Here is a 22,497-nt window from a genome sequence, read left to right as displayed (position 1 = left end):
TGATTATGAGTGTCATTTCTTTTAGCCTGCATTAGGCATTCATCTCTAAATAAAGCCTCCCATTGTACAAATAATGGACTGGGGAGGGTAGATCTACAGATATCTCTCCAGTCCTGGGGGGTTAGCAGATTAATATTAAATGTTTGTAGTATAGATTTTGTCCATGGAGCATGGATTCCATCTTCACGGACAGCTTGGCGTAATTCTTTTAATTCCGCTGCTGGGAGCGGGTACCAAGCTAGTGGGCGTTGCCTTGTTATTTGTAAGTTAACAGGAAAAGCCTCTACCGGTGGGGTTTTGGGGTCCTGAAGCCATTGTGTCTGGAGCCTTTGGGACTGGCAATTCCCATTATCCCTAAGATTACACAGCTGCTCTATGGCTGTAGGGAGTGGCTGGTGTGGCGCCACAGGCTGTGGCGGCAGCCGAGGTGAAATGTTAAGTCAGCAAGAGGGGGGTAAAGATTAATTTTGCTGATGAGTAGGTTTTGTCTGACTTCTGTTGAATCTGCTACTGGGCAATTTTTAGAGTCTTTTTTATCATTTAAAACTTCTCCTTTATTATTTTCTGGTGTTTGTAAGCTTTCCTCAATCTTAGGTGGGTTTTTTAAGCATTGTTGGATGGCTGCCATTATGGGGAAAAAGGAAAGGGGAAAATTATGCCTTTCTTGGACTTCTTTTTTACGAGCCAGATATGCAATGCTAGTCCAGACCTCTGGATCAGACGTGTCTGCTGACAGGATCCAGGGCACAAATTGATATACTTCATTCCAAAATTTTAAGCTTTCTTTTTGGGAGATCTTAAGTCCTCTTGATTTAAGTAAGGCTTTAAGGGAACGAATACGGAGTTTTTTCTGGCTTGATGTTGAATTACCCATTATAAAAGGAAGATAGTATCTAGCCCTTAATGTTCCTGCAGCAGTCTGACACCAGGGGATTGGAACACTCTGACAGGCCCAAGCCTAGCTGCAGACTACAAAAAAAAAAAAATGGCCTTTTTAAATCTTTTGTTCTTTTGTTTATACGGCGTGAGCCACCTTGAACTTTTAAGTGCTCCGCAGGGGCTAGTTAATTTAAATTCTCACCTAACTGGTTTTAGCTGTGGTTTGAGTGCCCTGGGGGCAGGATAACAAAACCGATTAGGGAAGTTTATTTTAGAAGGAGGAAAAGAGAAAAAGAGATGGCCAGGCCCCACTCGCTTGGAGGCACAGCTGCCTTTTAGTCTCCTGATGGGAGATGAAGGAAAAAAGAGATTTCTGCTGCTCTCCTGGTGGGAGAGATACGAATCCTGCATTTCAGGGGGCGCCAGCTGCTGGCTGGCATGGAGTTCGGAGGCTCTCACGTTGGGCGCCAGCTGTGGGCACGCGGGGATCTCGGAGCGCCAGCTGCTGGCGTGGCGCTGGTCTCTCGTGCGCCGCTGGGGTGCGGTGGGTTGCGCGCACCGCGTTGCTGTTCGGGTCCCTGCTGTGCAGGTCCCTGGCTCTCCGTGGCTACTGGGAGTTGGTGGCTCTGCCGGCCGCTGTCAGCTGCCCGGGCGGGTTCCGTTCCAAGCTGCTGGCGCTCCCTCTATGGACGCGATCCATCGGCCACCGGATCACGAGGGGAGGTGCAAGAACAGTGAAAGCAAGATCTTCGCGAGTGGTTGTTTACGAAGGGACAGCCCCCTCTGGGGAGACTGAATCGTAGGCAGTAAGACACAGGATACAGCTCAGTCAGACTCAGTGATACAGCTTATAGCTCCATGATACAGCTCCTTTATTCAGTGATTCAGCTCCGCTCCAGATCTTAGTGATTCAGCTCTGATTTATTAGGGGGAAACCAGGATATTTATAGTGTGGAGACAGTAGCAAAAGCCTTAGATGATAGGTGCTTTGTAGGATGCACCATTTACATGTGGTGGTGGGCTTCTATCAGGCTGTCAGACATTGCCTGAAAAACCTGGCAGTTTCATGCCGGAGGACATGTATCTGTGACGGCTACTTCAAAGGTGAGTCAGGAAGAGAGTAGGAAGGCGCCCTGCTGAGAAAGGGAGTCTCTGCGTAAGAACGCCGAGCCGGCTTGCGGCTATCCAGACATGAAGAGACTATGACCTAGAACAGCAGGGGTCCCCAACAGTAGTTTTTATTTTATTTTATTTTTTGGTCTTTTTGAGACAGGATCTCCCTATAGCTCTAGGTGGCCTGGAACTCACTATGTGGACCAGGCTGGCCTTGATCCTCCTGCCTTTGCCTGGGATTAAAGGTGTGTACCACCACACCCGGTCAATTTTTTTTTATATTACTATTATTTTTCTTATGTTTTCTCATAACCTTGCCTTAAAAGCGCATTTTAAGAAATATGTCCATTGTAGGAATTCAAGAGCCATAGAAAGCACAGAGAGTGAACTGTGCAATGCTATAATTGTAAATACCCTTTTCTTACATTCTTCTTGCAGGTATTAAATTTTTATCTTTTTTTGTCTTTTTGAGACAGGGTCTCCCTGTAACCTCAGCTGGCCTGAACTCGCTCTGTAGACCAGGCTGGTCTTGAACTCACAGAGATTCACCTGCCTCTGCCTCCCTGAGTGCTGGGACTAAAGGCATGTGCCACCACACCTGGCTAAATTTTTAAATTGAAATCATATTAAAACATTGTTTTGTAGTCAGTCTGCTTTTAAAACTCAAATATCACAGGATTTTCCCTTCCCAATAAGTATTTTTTACAATATCACAGTTAATTGCCAATTATTTTACCTTTCTAATTCATTCTAGAATTTAATAAATTCTGAACAGATGAGGTGTTGTTTTTCCGAAATTTCTATGCGTGGTGTGTATGTGTGTGTCTATGTGTGTGTGTCTGTCTGTATGTCTGTGTCTGTGTGTGAATGTGAGGTCTTGCTCTGGTGCACGTGTGGCTGTCACAGGACAGCCTCAGGTGTCGTGTCGTTCCTTGCCTTCCACCTCATTTGAAGCAGGATCAGTGTTGTTTTGCTGCTGCATACCCCAGGCTAGCTTGGGACTTTCCTGTGTCTACTCCCCATCTCACCACAGGGGAATGGGGATTACAGATGTAAGTAATAGTGCCTGGCTACACATGGGTTCTGGGGATCTGAACTCAGGTCCTCATGCTTGTGTGGCCAGTGTTTTACCCATGGGTGCACCCATCTCCCGTGCCTTAAACTGTTCTTTTATAAGTTACTAAGGCAATTTAAAGTTGTTTTAATACCCTTGAGAAAGTACTGTCTACCTTCCTTACAGATGGTCATTGAACTCTTGAAATTATTTATCAGTCTGCAGCATTTTGGATTTTGCATTTTTAATAAGCCATTTACAAATGTGTTCTTTATATTCAGGACTTGAGCAAATTAATATGTGGAAGAGGTTGAGGAATGAGGAATGGGGATGAAGTTATTATTCACATTTTTTTGAGATGGTCTTACTTCTTAGCCCAGGTTTGAGACAGGGTCTCCTTGTAACCCAAACTGGCCTGGAACTCACTTTGTAGGCCAGGCTGGCTGGCCTCTAACTCACAGAGATCCGCCTGCCTCTGCCTCCCGAGTGCTGTGATTAAAGGCATGGGATACCACGCCCAGCATAAGAATCTTTTTTTTTTTTTAAAGTTGTTTTGGTTTATTTATTTTAATATTATGTGTATAAGTGTTTCGCTTGCATGCATGTAAGTACACCCATGTTATGCGATGCCTGCAGAGTTCAGAAGAGGGTTTCAGATCCCCTGGAACTGGAGTTTCTGACAGTTGGTTGTTAGTTACCGTGTGGGTGCTGGGAACTGAACCTGGGTCCTCTGCAAGAGCAGCCAGTGCTCTTAACTGCTGGAGCCATTTCTCTAGCCCCAGCTTGTAAGAATCTTAAAAATTTATTGTCCACATTGCTTTTTTATCCCAACTGTCCCCACCCATGGAAATCCAAGGGTTTTTTGTTTTGTTTTTGTACCCCCCCCCCAGAAATATTCTCGTAGTTATCCTCTAATTCCTTTGTTTCCTAGATAACTATTACATCAGCATGTATAATGCTGGGTTTCAAAACTGCAGTAAAATAAAAATAATTGAAAGTGGTAATAAATAAGCTCTTGACTTGACTGAGTCTGTGAATCAGGAACCTTAATTTGAAACCCAGGACCCCAAATGCTGTTTCTAGGAGAGTTGCAAGAGAGAAGAAGGGCATGGTTGGAGAGAGGAACCTTGGGAGCAGTGAAGGGTTGCTGAGAGAGTGAGCATTCTAACAAGAGCTACATAGATGTGTGAGGGAAGACTGAGCAGGTGGCCACAGGACAGACAAGGATGTGAAGGAGGATGAACTCTGGTTCTGGTCCACAGGGCAGATGTTGTAAAGAGTGGCTGTAGGCTGAAAAGTATCCTTGCATTTTATATTTAATTCTTCAGAGACCTTTAACTTAAGGGAATGGAGGAAGTTGGGGCAGAAGTCTGACTCTGGTGACTGATATCAGCTCTTGAAGTTCTTAACAGTGAAGGGGTCAGGGAAAATGTGTCAGTTTTTTTGTTATTTTAACCAACACTTGAGACACTCGACTTATAAAGAGAAACATTTCTCAAGTTTGGAGTGTCTGTCTAGTCCATGATAGGCTGGCCCCATTGCTTTTGGGTCAGTGGTGAGGCAGCGCACCATGGAGGGAGGAGTACATCAGAGAGTGACACCACTCATGCCGTGGTCAGAGAAAAGAGCAAATGAAGGCGCCAGGTCACCATGATCGTCTTTAAGGGCCTCTCTCCATAACCTAAAGATCCTGGCCCCACCTCTTAAAGAGTTTACCATCTCCAGGTAAACGCCTTTGGAGACCAACACTAACGTGTAGGTCTTTGGGGAGAAGGCTGAGGGCCAGCTGTCCCTCTTGTGTAGTTTGTTTAAGTAGAAATGAGTGAGATTTGTGCATGTGTCTAAATTGGGAAGAGGTCGGAGAGGAAAAGCTCAGAGATAATCATCCAGGAACAAGTGGAGATCAAATATAAGAAATAATCTAGGAGTGTTTTCATACTACTAGCATGTGTGGATCTCGTAGGCTTTACCAAGGATTCCCACTTTGCCTTTCTCATCAGAAGGCCACTAATGCTCACGTGCAACACAGATGTGTTGTGGAACAACCTGAAAAGACACTGTAAAGTCAGTGAAGCTTCAGACTTCCAGACCTATGTGAGTGTGACTCATATAGGTGACACAGAAAATAACTACCTTACCTCATATTGCTCCTCATGGTGCCCCTCCCCAAGCACCTGTCCGCCTCTCTACACACTGCTGTAGGGCAGGCAGGAGGAAGTTTGGGTTGCCATTTATCAAAGAGAAATGCTAGGTGGCGTGTGAATTACTCCACCCTGGTGCTCTGTCCTCATTTCTAGGCACTGGACCTTCCATGACTCCCTCTGGCCCCTTGGTTATTGTTCCTCTTGTTTGTTTACTCTCAAAGTATTTGGATGGCCCTGCTTTCTTTTGATTCTTTTTACATCCCGGAAAGATAGAGAATCTTTCCATAGAAGGATCTGATGTCCAGAGACATATGTGACTGGGTAAGATGCTGGCAACCCTGAAATTCTTTCAGTTTGTGTTTCTTGCCAGTATCTGTATTGGGCAGTCATTGCCAGCTCTTGATATACTAGTTGTTGAAGTGGCTGTGCTGAGTCACCTTGGAAAAGTGAGGGAGACTTTCCATGTTGGCCCAGAGCTTTCCATCCCTTTATCCTCATTCCACATCTCTTCACTAAAGAGGAGACGTGCCATTAGGTCTCCAAATATGTATTTTCGTGAAGTAGAAGGTTTCATTTCCAGATCCCAAGGATAAAGTGTGTAATAGTCCTTTTTTCTGAATGGAAATGTTAATTTATTTTTATTGAATTGTTGTGATTTTCATACAGTATAACTTAATGGTATTTAGATCCCCTCCCCTATCTCCCCTATTACCTCCCCATATTGTCTCCCTGCTCAATTTCAGACACACACACATATATATATATATATATATATATCCTATAGAGTCTAAATTGTGTCCCCAAATGTCCTTCAGTATAGGTCCATCCACTGGAACCTGGTTAACCTGAGTCCCATCCTTGAAAGAGACTGTCTCTGTCTTTCCAGAAGGCATCTCTTGCCACAGTTTCCTTAGGTTAGGTTGGAGCTTCTTACTCCATGTCTAGTCTAGGATTTCTTTCTGGTTTGAACTTGTATGGGACTTGTGCATGTAATAGTCTTTTTGATGTATTTGAAGATTTCATAAAAGCAGAAACAGGAGTCTGGGGTTTAGGGAAAGGAACAGAGACCCCACCTTCCATGGACTCCTGAAAGGGACAGAGAGAACACCTTCCATGGACTTGTTAGAGGGACAGAGTCCATCCATGGACTTGGTTACTCCTCACTCACTAGCTTGGATACTGCATCAGCTCAGTGTGGGTGCAGAGCATTGCTAGATTCAGCTACCAGTGAAGGCTGCTTTGGGAAAATCTCAGTTGTGGAAGGAATTCTGGACACTGAAAGACAGAATTCTAGAGACTGTCTAGTGGAATGAAGTTTCCAAATGGCTCGATCATTAAGATTGTAGCAACATTTTGATTAGAGTGAGAGGAGAGGATTCCTTTGGATCTGTTGGTAAAGAATGTAGGATAGAGGAAGTTGCTGTTTGTAAAGTACAGAAATTCAGTTTTGCAAGATTTGAAAGTTCCAGAGATTACACAACAATGTGACTATACTGAATATTATTAAACTCTACTTTAAATTGATTATGATACTTTATTATAATTTTATTTTGTATTTTATATAATTTTTTAAAAAGATAGGATAGATTGCCCAGATATTTTGTTTATTGTGCGTGTATGTGTGTACATTTGTGGGGGCGAGGAGAGCACAGCAGCATGGTGAGCCTGTGGAGGTCAGAGGACAACATTGTGTCAATTCTCAGGAGCCTTCCCCCTTCCAGTGTTTCCCAAGGAACCACTTCAAAGTAAGTTAATTTTATTGGAGACGTATTAGGCATTGCGGAAGTATTACCACACTGATGATATGAAAGAGCAGCTCATTGCAGTGACACTAACACAGGATAGGAAGAAATGGCAGTGAGGCCTGATCAGTTTAAATGAGTCTAGGATAGCTTTGCCTCTCTTATGAATGCACAGCTCTAAGAGACAGTGCAGTTGATGTGATGTCATGCAGTTTAGTGCACCCTAGGGCGGCTCTACTCCAGAGCTCTGCTCCACTGTAGGGTCTGAAGGGTGAGCATTGTTCACATGCCTAGAGGTGAGGCACTTCTACATAAGCTGATATTTACTTCATTCCTTTCAGTGCATTGTTTAGTCACATTTTTATCTCTTTTACATTTATATCTTTAACTTCTTGGCCTGAGAGCAACAGTCAAGACCTGTTAAGCAAATGCTGTCATATCTTCATACCTTCTCCACTTTTAGATTATAATTAATTTGTGTGTAGAGGGGTTACTGAGATGGTGTTGTTATGCAGATCAGATTGGCTCTGAAGTACTGTGTAGCCTAGCCTTGTGATTATCCTGCCTCAACTTCTCAAGTGCTGGGTTTATAGGAGTGCCCGGCTATATGCCTTTTACACAGGAGGAGACATCAACTTAGAGACGAGAGTGACTCGCTGTACCTTCTCACCGGTGACCCAGCATAGCCCACTGTAGCTTGTCAACTTGTGGGGTCTCTCCTCTACCTTGGCTAATTAAAGAGAAATGATAGCAAGAGTCTCTGGTCATAGGTTTCTGATCGTCTGGACCAGTACAGCTGAATCCAGATCCTCTGGAGCCTTCACTTATAGACTGGATCTTGGATTTAGAGAATGTTGGAAACTTCCATGCTCATTAGTTAAGGGCTATGGATATTAAATTCTTGTCTTGCTCCAGTTTTGTGCTTGGTGTTCAAGTGCTAAGTTCCTGCTTCAGAAGTGTTTCTTTTGGGTGTTAGTTTAGAGCCAGTTGAGTTATCAGTAAAGGGTTCAGACCCTTAATTCTTTAATTTACACAGACTATGAAAGGATGGAGTTTGTTTACATGGAGAAATTGTTTGAAACCTTTGTTTGTTTTGATTTTGCCAAGGTCCTGCATAGAACTTGGGCTCTACATCACAGGCTTTGCTTTGAGGGTAGGAGTGATGGAACCTGCCCTGCTTAGCTCACTGTGTTACAGAAAGAATAGACTGCCACATTCATATACCTCCTTTCCCTTTTGGAACAGGGTAGGCCAGGGCTGGGGAACTCAGCTCAGGGGCAGAGCACTTGCCTAATACGTATGTAGTCTTGTGTTCAATCTCCAGGGCCACAAAAACAAACAGTAACCACCACAACAAAACAAAAACAGAGGAGGAGGAGGAGGAGGAGGAGGAGGAAGGACAAGAGCCTCTTGGATTTGACAAGCCCATTCCATTTTAAGAGTATCAGAGATAGGCTGCCAAGACACAGCAAGATAAACTCTCACCTGGAGAATGGGAAAGACCAGGGAAGAAGATGGGACATATGGTCAGGAAAAATGCTGGCCAGCCATGTTGGCAGCACATACAAAAACACACACACATACAAACACATATGCACACATGCATATATATGCACACATGGACACACACAAAAAATATATACATGTACACACATACATACACACATGCACAAATATCCCCCCACAAAGGCACACATGCACACACATACATACATCTGGGTATGCGTATGTGACTGTGTGTGTGTATACACCCACCACATATACACACACATACATGCACACACATGTACACACAGACGCTCCCCAAATGAGCACACACACAAATGCACACATGCTATGAACTGGAAGAAGGACCATTTGGACAGAGGAAAGGAGGAGGGAGGAGGGAGGAGGGAGGAGGGAGGAGGAGAAAGGTTGGTCCACTCATGTTCACCTTTCCTTTCCAAGTCACCCATCATCTCGTTCACTTCTCACCCAGGGGAGGAATGGAACAGAGAGATGAGAGACCAGGACTGTTGATCTAGCCATCCTTATCCAGGGAACTCAGGGGAGGAAGTGCTTGTCTTTCTAAGCTCTCAATTGCTTTTCATCCATCACTAGGTTTATGGTTGAGGCATCTAAAACAAAAGATAGATGAACCAGAGAAATGCATTCAATGCATCTTTAATATTTTATGTGACATGGGGTCCTTTATAAGGAAATTACCCAAAAAAACTGATGGGGAAACTTAGCTGCTAGTTTCTCTCTAGTTTATTATAAGGTCAAACCCCCTTTGATAAGTATTCCTACCTACAATGTTCACTCTTTGACAGCTCTCTCCTTCTCCAAACTATGTCAGTATAAATTATAAGTTCTCAGAGGGTAGTGACGGCATGTCCAGAAAAATGGATCGGTACTAGAATTCGTGATCTGGTTGCTTAGGACCACAGTTTCAGCAGAATTGGTACATTATAGGAAATATTTGATTACAGTTAACTCTCGAGGCCAAGGAGATCTGGAAACCGAGCGAAGTAAAAAGTGTCTCTGGATCTACTTTGTGAGGACCCCGGCATCTCCTCTCTGCTTTCCTTGAGCGACCCATAATCCCCAACTCTCAAATCCTTTTCTTTTTAAACCAACTATCCTATAAGGATACGTTCCAAATGGCTAGGTTCCTGCTTGTGTTAGCATGCGTGTACAGTAAGATTCTCACAGGAATAACTCCTTTTCAGGTTTTCTGAACTTTGATTCATCCTCTTTCATACTGTTTTATTTTCTCCATGTGCTGGTCACTGCTAACTTGTATGGTGTTATACAGTTGAGTAAATACATGAACAAATGGGTCATTATTAAATTCTTTTCACTGTTATGCGCTTGACAACTCTGAATTACTGGAGGCAGTTTAGCTATTAACAAAAAATAGTGGTACTAATAGCTGTTATTTGAGGACTTCTACACGGTGGACATAAAACACATCACATGTATGAACAGTACAACTTCTGATGTGGGTACTTTTGCTAGGTTCATCTTAGAATAAGGAAACTGTGCAGTAGGGAAGGAAAGTGGCTTGTCGTGGTCATGTATAAGATTGGATTGAGGTCAGGAAATGAGTCAAATAGTCTGGGTCCAAAGCCAAGATCCTCATTTACTATAAGACATACAGTGTTTTGCAGCTCGTTAAGTAATTAATTATTAAAGAATAAAAGGAGTTAGAATGTAAGGGATAATATTTGCATCATTCTGGATTTTTGTTATATATTTGTCATATAGTTTTTTAAAAATATAAGGGTAAACTAATCATTCTGCCTTATATTAACATATCTTCTAAATTAGAAACAAACAGTCTTCACTGAAGATACTTATCAAGAAAGACACTTGGGCAGGGCTCCAACAGATCTGGACTCTGAGTGTGTGGGCTGAGCATCCTACAAGATTACACACAGCTGTTAATTCACGTAGTGTGGGACATTTACAGAGCATGCCTATGGCAACCATCACCTTTGTTTCCCTTGCATAGATTTTTGAATTGTGAAAGCATTTGGGCCTTTCAGAAACGAGGCAAGGAACCCAAGGGACTCTCTGGAGAATGGCAGCACTGATTTTTACTTCAAGAACCTGTTCATTCCATCATGTCAAGCTCCGGGGGAATCCTATGTTGATAAGCCTCTTGTAAGATGCTTGGTTGTTTTTAAATAGTCTGTTCATTACTGTAGTCTGATTTGGTGGGGCCAGGTTTCCTGGGCCTGTTGAACTTCATGTGACAGGCATAGGCAGCCGTTTTCTGGTTCTTATCTGATGAGGCAGTGTCACGAATACCTGTTTTATGAAGTGACATGTGAGAGTGGTTTAGGGATGAATTAAAACAGAATTGGGCTTGGACTTGGCCCGCATGAGGCCTACTGAGTCAGAAACTCCGAAGTGTGGGGTCTAGCAGTCTGCATTAACAAGCCCTCAAAGACATGTCCGACGCATGCTGAAGATGGAGCACCATGGAAGCAAAGCAGTAATAGTCAGGAGGGCATTCTTAGGGAGTGCTTCAGAATTTAGACATGAAATGATAACCTTCTTGATTCGTCTGTTGGCTTTGGAAAGGGAGAGGCATGAGGGTCTCCAAGACATTGGTGAGAGAAATCCTGGCCAGAATGGAAGTAATCTGTTGCTGGTGGCAGGGTTTAGAGGCAGATAAATCTCATAGAAAACCACTTTGAAGGGTTAAGGTTTGTTTGTTTGTCATAAGTTGAGACAGGTATAGTATGTCCTCCCAGATGGCAGCCAGCCGAGATGCAGGGGTGGTTGATTGTGTGACAGAGGGATTGGTCTGGTCACACACAGCCCATTTCCTGGCAGTAAAAAATGAGCAGCAACCATAGAGAAAACTGGTGAGAGTAGAGATGCAAAGAGCAGACCCCACAGAGGCCAGGAAGGGCCCAGTGAGCAAGGGAGTGAAGACTCCTGAGGCAATCACTTCATTTTGTTCTTAGAACCCACCTTCTCTGCCACTACTGTTTCTGGCTTTGGCCTGGTTCCTGTCCTCATTTTCCCCATTTTCTGTCTTGCCCATCACATGTGCAGCATAGAAGTCCCCCTCCCCCCAACCTAGATATTCCCCATGAGTCACTCTGTTGTGTAGCACGTTGGTGGCATCTTTCTATCAGAGACTTCATCAGAGTTAGGCCTCTATGTGTGACCCACCCATCCCTCAAACCAGTTCTATTACAGTCTGTTTATCTCGATCTGAGATTATTTCAGTCACCTACTAAATTATCTGCTGTCTTCTGGTCTCCTTGAGTAAATCTGCCTTCTTACCTCCTTGAGAGCCCTGGACCCAGTATACCTCTTTCATTGATACATTGCCAGCACTTAGAGAAGCATGCTCCATAAGCATTAATGAATTATGATTAATGAGTTGATGGGGTAGTAGAGGTGATGAAAGATGGAGAAATAGGTCTGTAGATGGAGTACCTGAGTGCTAGTGTGGACTGTATAGTGGAGATAAAACAAGATAAATGTGAGGGACTTTCAGGTTCCACTGGCATAGTTTGGTCATGGCGACTGTGGAAGTGTGAACATTCTTGTAAAATCCTTCCTGTGAAAGGCTTGTGATCTCTCAGCACTTGGTTTGATATCATCATCTGGAAATGTAAAGGCAGCTCTTAGGTCTCCAGTTATGCCTCCATTAAGAGATGGTCCCAGCTCTTCCCCACCCTAGAGGAGAGTTGGAAAGTCGCCTCCAGTTTTAGGCATGGAGAATTTTCCGTTTCTACCCAGGGTAGCACTACCACACACTCACTTGCTACTTTTGGTGAGCATGCTCTTAGGTACTGTCGAAGGTGCTGGTGGCAGAGTAAAGCAGTGGCTGCACACATATTAGAGAGAGAAGACAGGCCAGTGTGTCCACCAATACTACTCTTCCCCAAACAGATGGCCAGGCTATTATTCTGGGTCTCTGGGGTGGATGTGCAGAAGCCATGGTAGAGTTCATACTCTCTCCCTAAGAGCAGAGCTGGGGAACTATCCTTGCTTTATAATTCAGATTATGTTCCAAAAACACATTGGGGGCTTTGCAACACTCTGGGTGAGTAACGAAATTGTAAACATTAGAAATCATGGAGGAAAAGTGAGCTGAAACAGGATGGGTGGGGTCATCCAGCAGGCCCTTTGCTGGTACTGTATTAGCTCTGGTCTACTTAGTGAGGACCCTTGAGAGGACCTGAGGCCAGAGCGTGGCTCTGTATGGTGTTGTCAGAAACAGTTTTTGGTAGAGCCGTGCCTCTTTTAAAGAATGCATTTAGAAGGTTGGGCCTGTAGCTTGGTATTAGATCACTTGTGTAGCCTAGAAGGAGTGGGAGGGGAAGAGAGGAGGAGGAAGAGGAGGAAGAAGAAACAATGGAGATGATAATGAGGAGGAGGATTGGACAGTGTGGGCTTTAATCTCAGTACTTGAAAGACAGAAGTAGTAGAATCATGAGTTCAAGGTCAGCCTGGGCTATATAAAAAGATCCTGTCTTACACAACATAAATAAGTAAATAAATAAATAAATAAATAATAAATAAATAAATAATGTTGAGTGATGACATAGAGACTTAAGCTTAAACACTTTTCAAATTTATTTATTTATTTATTTATTTATTTATTTATTTATTTATTTCTGGAGATTGAACCTACAGCCTTCCTCATGCAAGGCAAGCACTCCACCACCAAGTTATATATAGCCCACGCCTTTTAAATTAAAAAAACTATTCAGATGATTTCTTCCTGAGTTGCCCAGGCTGTCCTTGGATTTGCCATTCTCCTGCCTTAGCTGCCCTGTCCCTGGCAGCAGGAATTTAAACTTGATAATGCTGGGTGCACTGACCAAGGAGCCCCCTCAGAGCCTTGGGGTGACCTGTACTCAGGTGAGCTCAGTTCTTAACAATGTAGAAAAAAATGTTAGGATGTTCCAAGAGTGAAGCAGAGTCAGTAAGTGTAATGATCAGGTAGAAAGATGAACTTACTCAAGGAGAGTCAGGTGCAGGCCTTAGGAGAGGAGCATGTCCAAGCACCTCAGCAGTAGCCCTGTACGTGATTTTAGGCTTTGAGGCTACTTAATGCCAACTAAGTTTGGATATTAGGGAAAGTAGGTGCTGGTGTATTCCTTTATCTTAGTCATAGAATTTCGTCCTTGAAGAGCACAACCACCTTAAAAGGTACATTGTACTCACTTACAGCTGGAAAAGGGAGCAAAGTAGAGAATAACTATGGATGAGAGGGTTCCTTGTGCACAGGTACAAGGTGAGTGGACTTAAAGCATAGATCGTTAGTCACTTTAACAGTCTCATTTATGGTGTCTCTCAGAAAGGGGGATATGGGTCTTTGCAGGTGGTCTGATTAGTTATGTCGAAATCTTCTGGGTGTCAGCTAGTGAGAGATTGCAGTCAAAACCAGAAAGGGATGGAATGTGGGGGTCATTTTCCTCCTGTTTCCTCACTAGCTTTCCTACCTCATCCTGAATAGCTTAATCCTGAGTAACTTCAGGCTTATTTCTTGACAGAATTTTTCTTTGCCAAATCACCCCATTCTTATGTACTTATGGATAATTCATTTTAAATGTCAACTTCTGTAGCTTAGAATCACACGGGAAGAGTGTCTCAGGTGAGTGCTTGACTTTGAGGTTGTTCTATGTGAAAGTCTGTGCCATATTGTCTTGAGTGTTAATTGATGTAGAAAGACTCGGCCACTGTGGGTGGCACCATTCCCTAGGCAGGAGTCCTGGGCCACATAGGACAGGAGAGCAGCAGGCAGGCAGCATGGTGCATTTGCTGTTCTCTGCTCGGCATGGATGTGATGAGACCATCTGCGCAGGTTCCTGCCTTGACTTCCCCCAAATGATGGACTGTAGTTTGGAACTATAAGCTGAAATATTTCTTTTTCTCCCTTGTGGCTTCTTGTCAGAGTATTTGTCATAGTGGCAGAAATGGAGCTGGGACACTTATGAAATGATTTTCCTATTAAAAGTTATTGAGATGGCTGTAGTTTAAAAAATGGATTATTGTTGTGTGTGTGTATGTGTGTGAGTGCACAATGTGTGTGTGGTGCATGCTCCATGATACAGTGTGGAGCTCCAAGAACAATTTTGTGGCATTAATTTTCTCTTTCCACCTTTACATGGGTTTCAGGGATTGAACTAAGGTCGCTAGGCTGTATCATAGAAAGGCATACACCTTTATCCCCTGAGCCGTCTTGCTGGCCTCTGTAGTTTTAAGGAACACAATTTCTGCCAATAATAAATGATTAACAGACGGTTTTCAAAGAGGATAATATCATGGCTTACACAGATATAAAAATGAGCAAGTTAAAGAGCTCATTTAACTTAGTGTGGGAACTTGGCTAATATTATGACATACAAAGGAATAATAAACATGGAACAAACATGAAGCAAAGGAGTAAATGAAGGCACAGACTTGGGAAAACCAGCTTCCACAGTGGGAGGGGAAGTTAGCTGAATGTCTGTTAGCCAGGAGGAAATCTATGTGTCTGTAGACAGTTGCTGTGCATTGTTATCATTTCTACAATTCACATTGCTGTACAATGGCCTGGTGTGTGTTCAGTGCTCCGTAAGTAGTAGTTGAAGGAATTGTATTAAATGTTTGATGAAGCAGTAAGGATACCAGTAACACATGAGAGCTGAAAAGTCAACTTTGAATTATTTTCAAATTTATTTTAATTCATCATTTTTTTTTTTTTTTTTTGGTGTGGGGCTAGGAATTGAACATAGGTCCCTAGCTTATGCTAGGCATGTATTCTACCGCTAAGCTATTACCACCTCCCCAGCAAGTTTACTTTCTTTAAGAATATCCTCTACAGTTTAGATAGTATGGTTCACCACTGAAGCTCATTTTGCCTCCTATGCATCTAAAATAAAATCTCTCTTCTCCTGTGAATGAAATATACTAGGGAAGGGACCCCTCATCTAGTTAGTCTCTATTATGGGCAATATTTATTGGCTAATCTCTTCCTCACAACAACCCCGGGAAATAAGTTGAACTTGTACTGTTCCCATCTTGTAGATAAGAAAGTTGAGGCCCATGTATGTTCTAGACATAGCTAGTATTGGGGCTCAGGAAATGACACCTCAGAAGCTGGGTATGGTGGCACATGCCTGTAATCCTAGCACTTGGGAATCTGAGGCAGGTGGATTATCATCAGTTATAGTCCAGGCTGGGTTACTAATGAGTTTCAGGCCAGCCTGGGCTATGAGAGAGAGAGAAAGAAAGAAAGAGAGAGAGGGAGGGAGGGAGGGAGGGAGGGAGGGAGGAAGAAAAAGAAAAGGAAACGGCGGGACAGTCAGAAAGATGTTGGTTATGAAGGTCTTTCTTGGTAGTCAGGATGTCTAAGCACTGTACTTTGGGGATGCCTTTTCTTTTTTCCCTTTGAAAGAACAGGGAGGAACTTTCTTTGAAGTTCCCTTGTCTGATAAAGGAAATTCTTCCAGAAAGAATGCAATTGCAGACGTTCTTTCCCTATAAATCTTACCAGTTAGGGAAGATTAGGGAAAAGACTAGATACTACACTTAAGGATTTGTCTGGAAATTGGGAGACGTGTCAGGCCTGTAATTATAGCACTTGGGAGGATGAGGAGGGGGATGGGGATTACCTTGAGTTTGAAGCCAGCTTGGACTCTAGCATGAGACCCAGTTTCAAAAAGCCAGAAAATGAATGAATGAATGAATAAATAAATAAATAAATAAGTCATTTGCTGTTTCTCCAGCTCCACTTGCCCCTCTCCTTTGAATAGGTTCGTGTGCTTCTAAACCTTATTATGGGCTGCTGGGAGCTCACTTTTCATTTTTGCCACACCTCTGTGCATGTAAACCTTCTCCTGTTCATGTTTCTTATAGACTCAAAGCATCAAGCTTTCAGAGGATGGGGAAAGTTCTGTTGTCCTAACATTGGGAAATGGTGAAGTTGGAATTCCAGCCAGTCTCCATAGGTCCCCAATCTCCCTGTCCTGTCCCATGTCAGCAGTCAGCCCCCACCGCCTGGACAATATGCTAATAGTAAAAATCACAGACATTCTTATTTTTTTAATTTTTAGTTCATCAGCCAAAGTGGATCTCAAGAGTGGCCTAGAAGAATGTGCGGTGGCATTGAACTTATTTCTAAGCAACAAATTTACAGATGCCTTAGAATTGCTTCGTCCATGGTAATTAGCTTTATTTGTTTTTAGATAAAACTTTTTTTCATGGTTTTCTTTGATGTCCTGCTTGTATCTAATGTATCTGTTTCTACCTTTGTGTTTATAAGCTAACCTGAGACCCCCTTACTGTTGATCCATTTAAAATTCAGTTAAGAAATGATTCTTCAAATTTACTCACTAGAAAATTGCGATTCTCATATTGTAGTTTCTATACTTGCTCAGATGTTGGCATCAGTGTGGTTTTTTAAGGCTTCAAATTTGTTTTCCTGCTGGGCGTGGTGTAGTATAGTCCTTTAATCCAGCACTAGGAGGCAGAGGCAGGCAGATTTCTGTGAGATGGAGGCCAGCCTGGTGTATATAGCCAGTTCTAGGCCAGCTGGGGCTACAGGGAGACCCTGTCCCAAAAGTAAGCAAGCAAACAAACAAATAAATTTGTTTTCCTAAGTGAAATCATTTACGGATGTTCCTTTTGAACATTACTGAAAGAAGTTTTCTTTGAAATGAGCCACGGGAGGACCAGACAAGCCCAATCGTAGTGGTAAAATCAAGTTTAAAGGAATAGAATATTGTTGGGGCTCCCTACTTCTGTAATAAAAAGTTGGACAGTTTGATTTGAGCTTCATTTCACTTATGGGCACCATGCGCTCAGCCTGTTTGCCATCATCTCTGGCCACGGGCCTTAGCTGCGGTGTGACTGTGACTTTGCAGAAATAGCCCTGTAGTACACCTCCAACAGTCGCTCTTATCTGAAGCCAAGATCTCATTTGTAATTTGCTAGCTAATGACATGCACTGCAGTGGGGAATCCCATTCCTTACAAGAGGGCAGTGGTGCCCCTCAGACGTCTGCTGTTTTCTGGACCTCTGCCCCCTGGTCTTCTTCTGTCTGTCTGCCTTTCCCACTCTTTCCCTTTCCTCTGACTTTTCTCTCAGCCTCGCTACCTGTCCCTTTATTCTTTCTTCAAACACATCTCTTTTTGATCTTTACCACCAGCACTTATCTGCTTATAATATAGAATAAAAATATTTAGTTTTATGTTCGCTGATCTTTATGCATTTATCATTGTTAAAAAATGTACCCACCCCCCCTTAAATCTTTTTTTTTTCCCTTCTTCTTCTTCTTGGAGGAACTGTGATTAAAAGGGTGAGGTTTGAGATCACCATTGATGACCCTGGGGCGTCTTATTCTACCTGGTTCTATTGAATGGGAAGTGCCCTTATTGCTCAGGACAAACTGAGTATTACCAAGCCTAGTTAGTATCTTTCCACAGGGGAGTGGAATAGTGTGGCATGTGTTTTAATGGTACCAGGCTCTTGGGCCTTAATATTTACCCACATTGATATTTTAAACATTATAAATCATCAGCCCTTTGAGAAGAGCTGGTGGTGCACTCAGATCCTCAGGGTCAACATCCTAGGTTCCCAAAGCAGTCATGGCTGATGGCTTGATGACTTGAATTATCCAGAGATTTGATCGGCAGTCTCAGGTATGACTAAATTAGATCCGAGGTCCTAAGGCTTCCCTTGGTCAGAGCCCCATGTTAATGACCCAATTTATTGCAAAAATCTTTGTTTCCTCATGGGCTTTGACTCAAGAGGAGAGAGAGAACAATTTCAGATGTTTTCGCCTTTTCTCTGTTCTTTCTTGTCATTTTCTAAACAGTACAGTGTAACAACTGTTTACCAAGAATTTGCACTAGATATTTTTTTTTTTTTTTTTTTTTTTTAATTTGAGATAGGGTTTCTTGTAGCCCAGCTGGCCTCAAAATTACAGAGGATGGCCTTGAATTCCTGCATTCCTGTTTCCACTTCTCTAGTGTTAGGATTATGAGTGTATATGCCACTAAACCTCATTCATTTCATATCTTAAGACAGCATACTGTCTTATTCAACTGGAAAAAAAAATGGTTTTTAAACTCTCTCTAGGAATTGAATCCACAGGCTGCCCCCTGGTGCTGAAGCAAGGAAACGCATGTTGCCCACAGCATTTTATTCTGTGTGGCTTTAAATCAAGTTTTAGAGCATGCCCTTCACAGCTGGTATCATGTCAGTGATTGTGGTGAGGGAGAAGAGGTTATCTCTGTCAAAGTCACATGTTTGGTGAAGGTTTAGTATTGTTAGGTATCAGACAAAGCCAGGACTCTGGTTTTTATCTTTTCCTTTCATTGTGTTGAGATGAGTTAACTGCTGTGTTTTCTCCAGGGCCAAGGAGAGTATGTACCACGCCTTGGGCTACAGTACCATCGTTGTGTTGCAGGCTGTCATGACCTTTGAGCAACAGGACATCCAAAATGGCATTTCTGCCATGAAGGACGCTTTGCAAACTTGCCAAAAGTATGACTGAGTAGTTAAATATTTGACTAGGATCTCAAACCTTCCTGCCCGAATGGTAGTGAATGATGTTTGCAAACTGAGGTCTCTGTGGTTGAGGATGATCAGAGTTACAGAAAAGGACTTCAGCTTCAGAGTTTCTGTTCTAGTTTAATGCAATACAATTCAGAAAGTACTAGCAGGAATTATAATATAGTTCCCATTTGGCATCTTCATGGGTAGCATGGGGCCTGAACCAGAGAAGGGCTGAGGGAGGATTCAGAGCAGTCAGCACAGAGCAACTTTGGAGTTCTGTGATAGGTGAGTTAGGAACTACATGCCGTGTCAGATCATGCAGGGAGCATGTTTGCTTTATGTGTGACAAACTGCAAATTCAGACGGGAATGTTTTATTTGTCTAAGGACGTCCATATTTGGACACTTTTAGTTGGTTTAAAATGAGATTGGGTTTTAGTTTTAAACTTCACTGTGTACATAGGAAGACCCTAATGAAAGTTATTATTTGTACTGGTAAATTTTAACATGGGCAAAGTGAATCTTTATGTAATGATGGTGTAAGTCCATCAAATGAAGAACTTTTCCAAATAGAGTGCTTTGACTCCATTTTTTACTTGGGGAGACTTTTACCACAGAAACTCTGCTTTCATCCAGAGAGATAAGGGGAGGTACGATAAGTTTTGTGCTCCCTGGGGTTTGTGGGCTTATCTGCATCATGTTTAGTAGATGTAGGTTGGCAGCCCAGGATGAGTGGCCAGGCAAGCAGCACTGGGAGAGGGTGGCCGTGGCCCTGCAGACCTGAGGGTTTGAGCCCCAGTTTGGTGGCTTTTCGAAGTGACTGAGGTATCAGTGACCACACGCTCAGTCTGATGCTGGTATTTTCCTTTCTCTCCCCCTTGTATGTATTCAATGCAGATATAGAAAAAAATGCACTGTTGTAGAATCTTTCTCAAGTCTTCTTTCTCGAGGGTCACTGGAACAACTGAGTGAAGGTAAGCGTTGTTTAAATGATTGGTGTTTCTTTTAAAAATTAAGAAGTGATCATATTCATAAAATCTGTTACTGAAATGCAGAAAATAAATGAAATGTCTTTTTCTCTCCCCTGTATTATTTACACTTCCAAGGTCACCTTTGGTAGTGGTTGATTTTTTTTTTTTTTTTAATTTGAGGTGTATGAGTGTATTGCCTGCCTGTATGTGAGTGCACCCATGTTGTACAATGCCAGGGAGGTCAGAAGAGGGCTTCAGATTCCCCTGGAACTGGAGTTAAGGATGGTTCATAGCTGCCATGTGGGTGCTGGGAATTGAACCCGGGTCCTCTACAAGAGCAGTCAGTGCTCTTAACCACTGAGCCATCTCTCCAGCCCTGGTAGTGGTTGATCTTTGAAGCTATGTAGACGTTTATGTACAAACACAAATGTATATGTAAGGGACACGTGGGGTTTTGTTTTTCACGTGCTTTGGTTTTTTTGGCAAGTATCAGATTACATCATATATGTTGCTCTGCAGTGTAATCTCTCCCTGGATCATGTAACTGTACTTCTGTCACAGAGCCATACAACAGGTCATAGGACGGGCCTGCCATAACTTGTGTTTTTTCTCTGTTGAAAGTCAGTTAAATGGTTTTTAGGTTTTCATTGTTAACAAATACTGCTTGTCCCAAAATCCTTGTCCATATGTCTTTATGTACTTTTTTTCCAAGTATTTTGTAGGATAAATTCCTAAAAGTAGAAGTACTGAAATTAATGATTTGAAGTTTTAAAATGCTTATAGAGATTGCTATTTTTCTCAAACTTTATATTCTTACCAACTGTCTTAGTTTGTTCTTCATTGCTGTGACAAAACACTCTGACCAGTACCAACTTGGGGAGGAAAGGGTTTATTTGTCTTACATCTCCCAGGTCACAGTTCATCAGGGAGCCCAAGGTAGGAACTCAGGGCAGGAACTTGGAGGCAGGAGCTGGAGCACAGGCCATGGAGGAACGCTGCTTACAGGCTTGCTCCCTTGGCCCCTGCTCAGCCTGCTTTCTTATGCAACACAGGCCCACCTGCCCAGGGGTGGCACCACCCACAGTGGGCTGGGCCCTCCCACATCACTCATCAAGAAGATACTCCACAGAAATGACCACAGGCCAGTCCAACGGAGGCAATTCCCCAATTGAGGCTCCCTCAACCCAGGTGTGTCAAGTTGACACTAAAGCTATCCAGCACACCAACCATCTTGGAGAGTTTCATTTTCTATAAACTATTAATGTTTTATCCTAGGTAAAAGAAATTTTTATACTCTTTACAAATGGACAGTGTTTGTCTGAATAGCTGATGCAGCCGTTTGGTTTGTGGTCCTTAGAAATGGTCAGAATCCATGAATACTAATAGCATCCTTATCAGGTAGAGGGGAGGAAATGGCTCCTGTCATTGCAGTCCCAGGGAGCTTAAGGTAGAAGTTTCCCAGTCAGCTCTGTCTGGAAGGGTCCTTTACCAGAAAGGAGCAACCAGGTGGTCTTAGAAAAGAAATACAGTGCATTTCAAAACCTTTTGCCCCCGAGGAGAACGTGTGCCCATGTTGTTGTCAGACTTGTTCTCTGGAAGAGGTAAGTAACACAAAGTGCTGGATGTAGCTGTGGCTGGTTAAAGCAAGCTCTGGGCATCACCGTCAGAGGCATTCCTAATGGTTATGCATATATCACACACATCTTGATGTGTTTTATTGTGAAGCTTTGTGTCGTGTGTATTATCAGCTTGTCTGGTATACTGGAGAAGCTGGGCACATCTGAGCGATGTGGGTTTAGAGTGTTGATTATGGAAGAGGACTACAGCATGTCTTTCTTTAGGACTTACCGAAGAAGAGTATAGGGTTGACTCAACCATGATAGAACCAGATATTTTGTTAGTTACTTCTGGCAGTTGAAACATCTTCTTTTTCGTTAGAAACTGACCTCCAACTATCCATAAGAATAAAACTTGCCCACTGCCTCCTGCCTCCTGCCTCCTTTTTCTTTATGGTATGGGAATCACATTAGAATTTTAAACCATAAATGACATGATATTTTTTGGTGTGCTTATAAATAATAATAAAAAATAATGGTGCCCCCCCCATTTTGAGATAGGGTCTCTCTGTGTCCCCTGCTAGCCTCAATCTCACAGAGATCCCCCTGGCTCTGCTTCCCCCTCAGTTCTGGGATTAGGCTTAAATAATGACGTATTTTAAAAGTCTTCTCTTGTGTCATATAGTCTCCTTGGTGCTCTTCTGAACACTAACCAGTCTAATTTGTTTCGCTGATGCTCACAGAGGTGAATGAGTAGCCAAGGTAACTCGCCTATCAAAGCAGGGTCTAACCCTAGTCTGCTTTCTGAAGCCACAACTCTTTCCACCGTTCCTACACTTTCTCCTTTATGTAGGTAGAAAACATTTATGGATGATGGAAACATTGAATTAGCAGCATGTTAAACATCTTAAAAATAGATGATGCCGTGCTCTCATCTTTTCACAATGCCTTTGGACAGAGTGCTTTAGGAAATTTGGAATAGGATAGAAGTTTGCTTTCTACTAATTATTAAAAAATAAGCTAGCCCATGTCTGTAGTT

At 42.8% G+C, this 22,497-nt stretch overlaps 1 protein-coding gene across 3 annotated transcripts in view; it reads left to right on the top strand.

Annotated features, from left to right (window-relative positions):
- Ttc39b (tetratricopeptide repeat domain 39B) overlaps positions 1 to 22,497 on the top strand; it is a 139,778-nt gene that overhangs the window by 71,540 nt on the left and 45,741 nt on the right. For all 3 annotated transcript variants that reach the window (XM_008848842.3, XM_008848841.3, XM_008848843.2), the window contains 3 exons: positions 16,487 to 16,594; positions 18,789 to 18,920; positions 19,829 to 19,905. In XM_008848842.3, coding sequence (XP_008847064.1) covers positions 16,487 to 16,594; positions 18,789 to 18,920; positions 19,829 to 19,905 — 317 coding nt within the window. The remainder of the gene's footprint in view (positions 1 to 16,486; positions 16,595 to 18,788; positions 18,921 to 19,828; positions 19,906 to 22,497) is intronic.

Source organism: Nannospalax galili, unplaced genomic scaffold (assembly GCF_000622305.1).
Source record: "Nannospalax galili isolate Female #2095 unplaced genomic scaffold, S.galili_v1.0 scaffold663, whole genome shotgun sequence".
In the NCBI taxonomy this organism is placed as follows: Eukaryota; Metazoa; Chordata; class Mammalia; order Rodentia; family Spalacidae; genus Nannospalax; species Nannospalax galili.
Note: the sequence above shows the minus strand (reverse complement) of the source record. Positions and strands in the feature narration are given on the sequence as shown.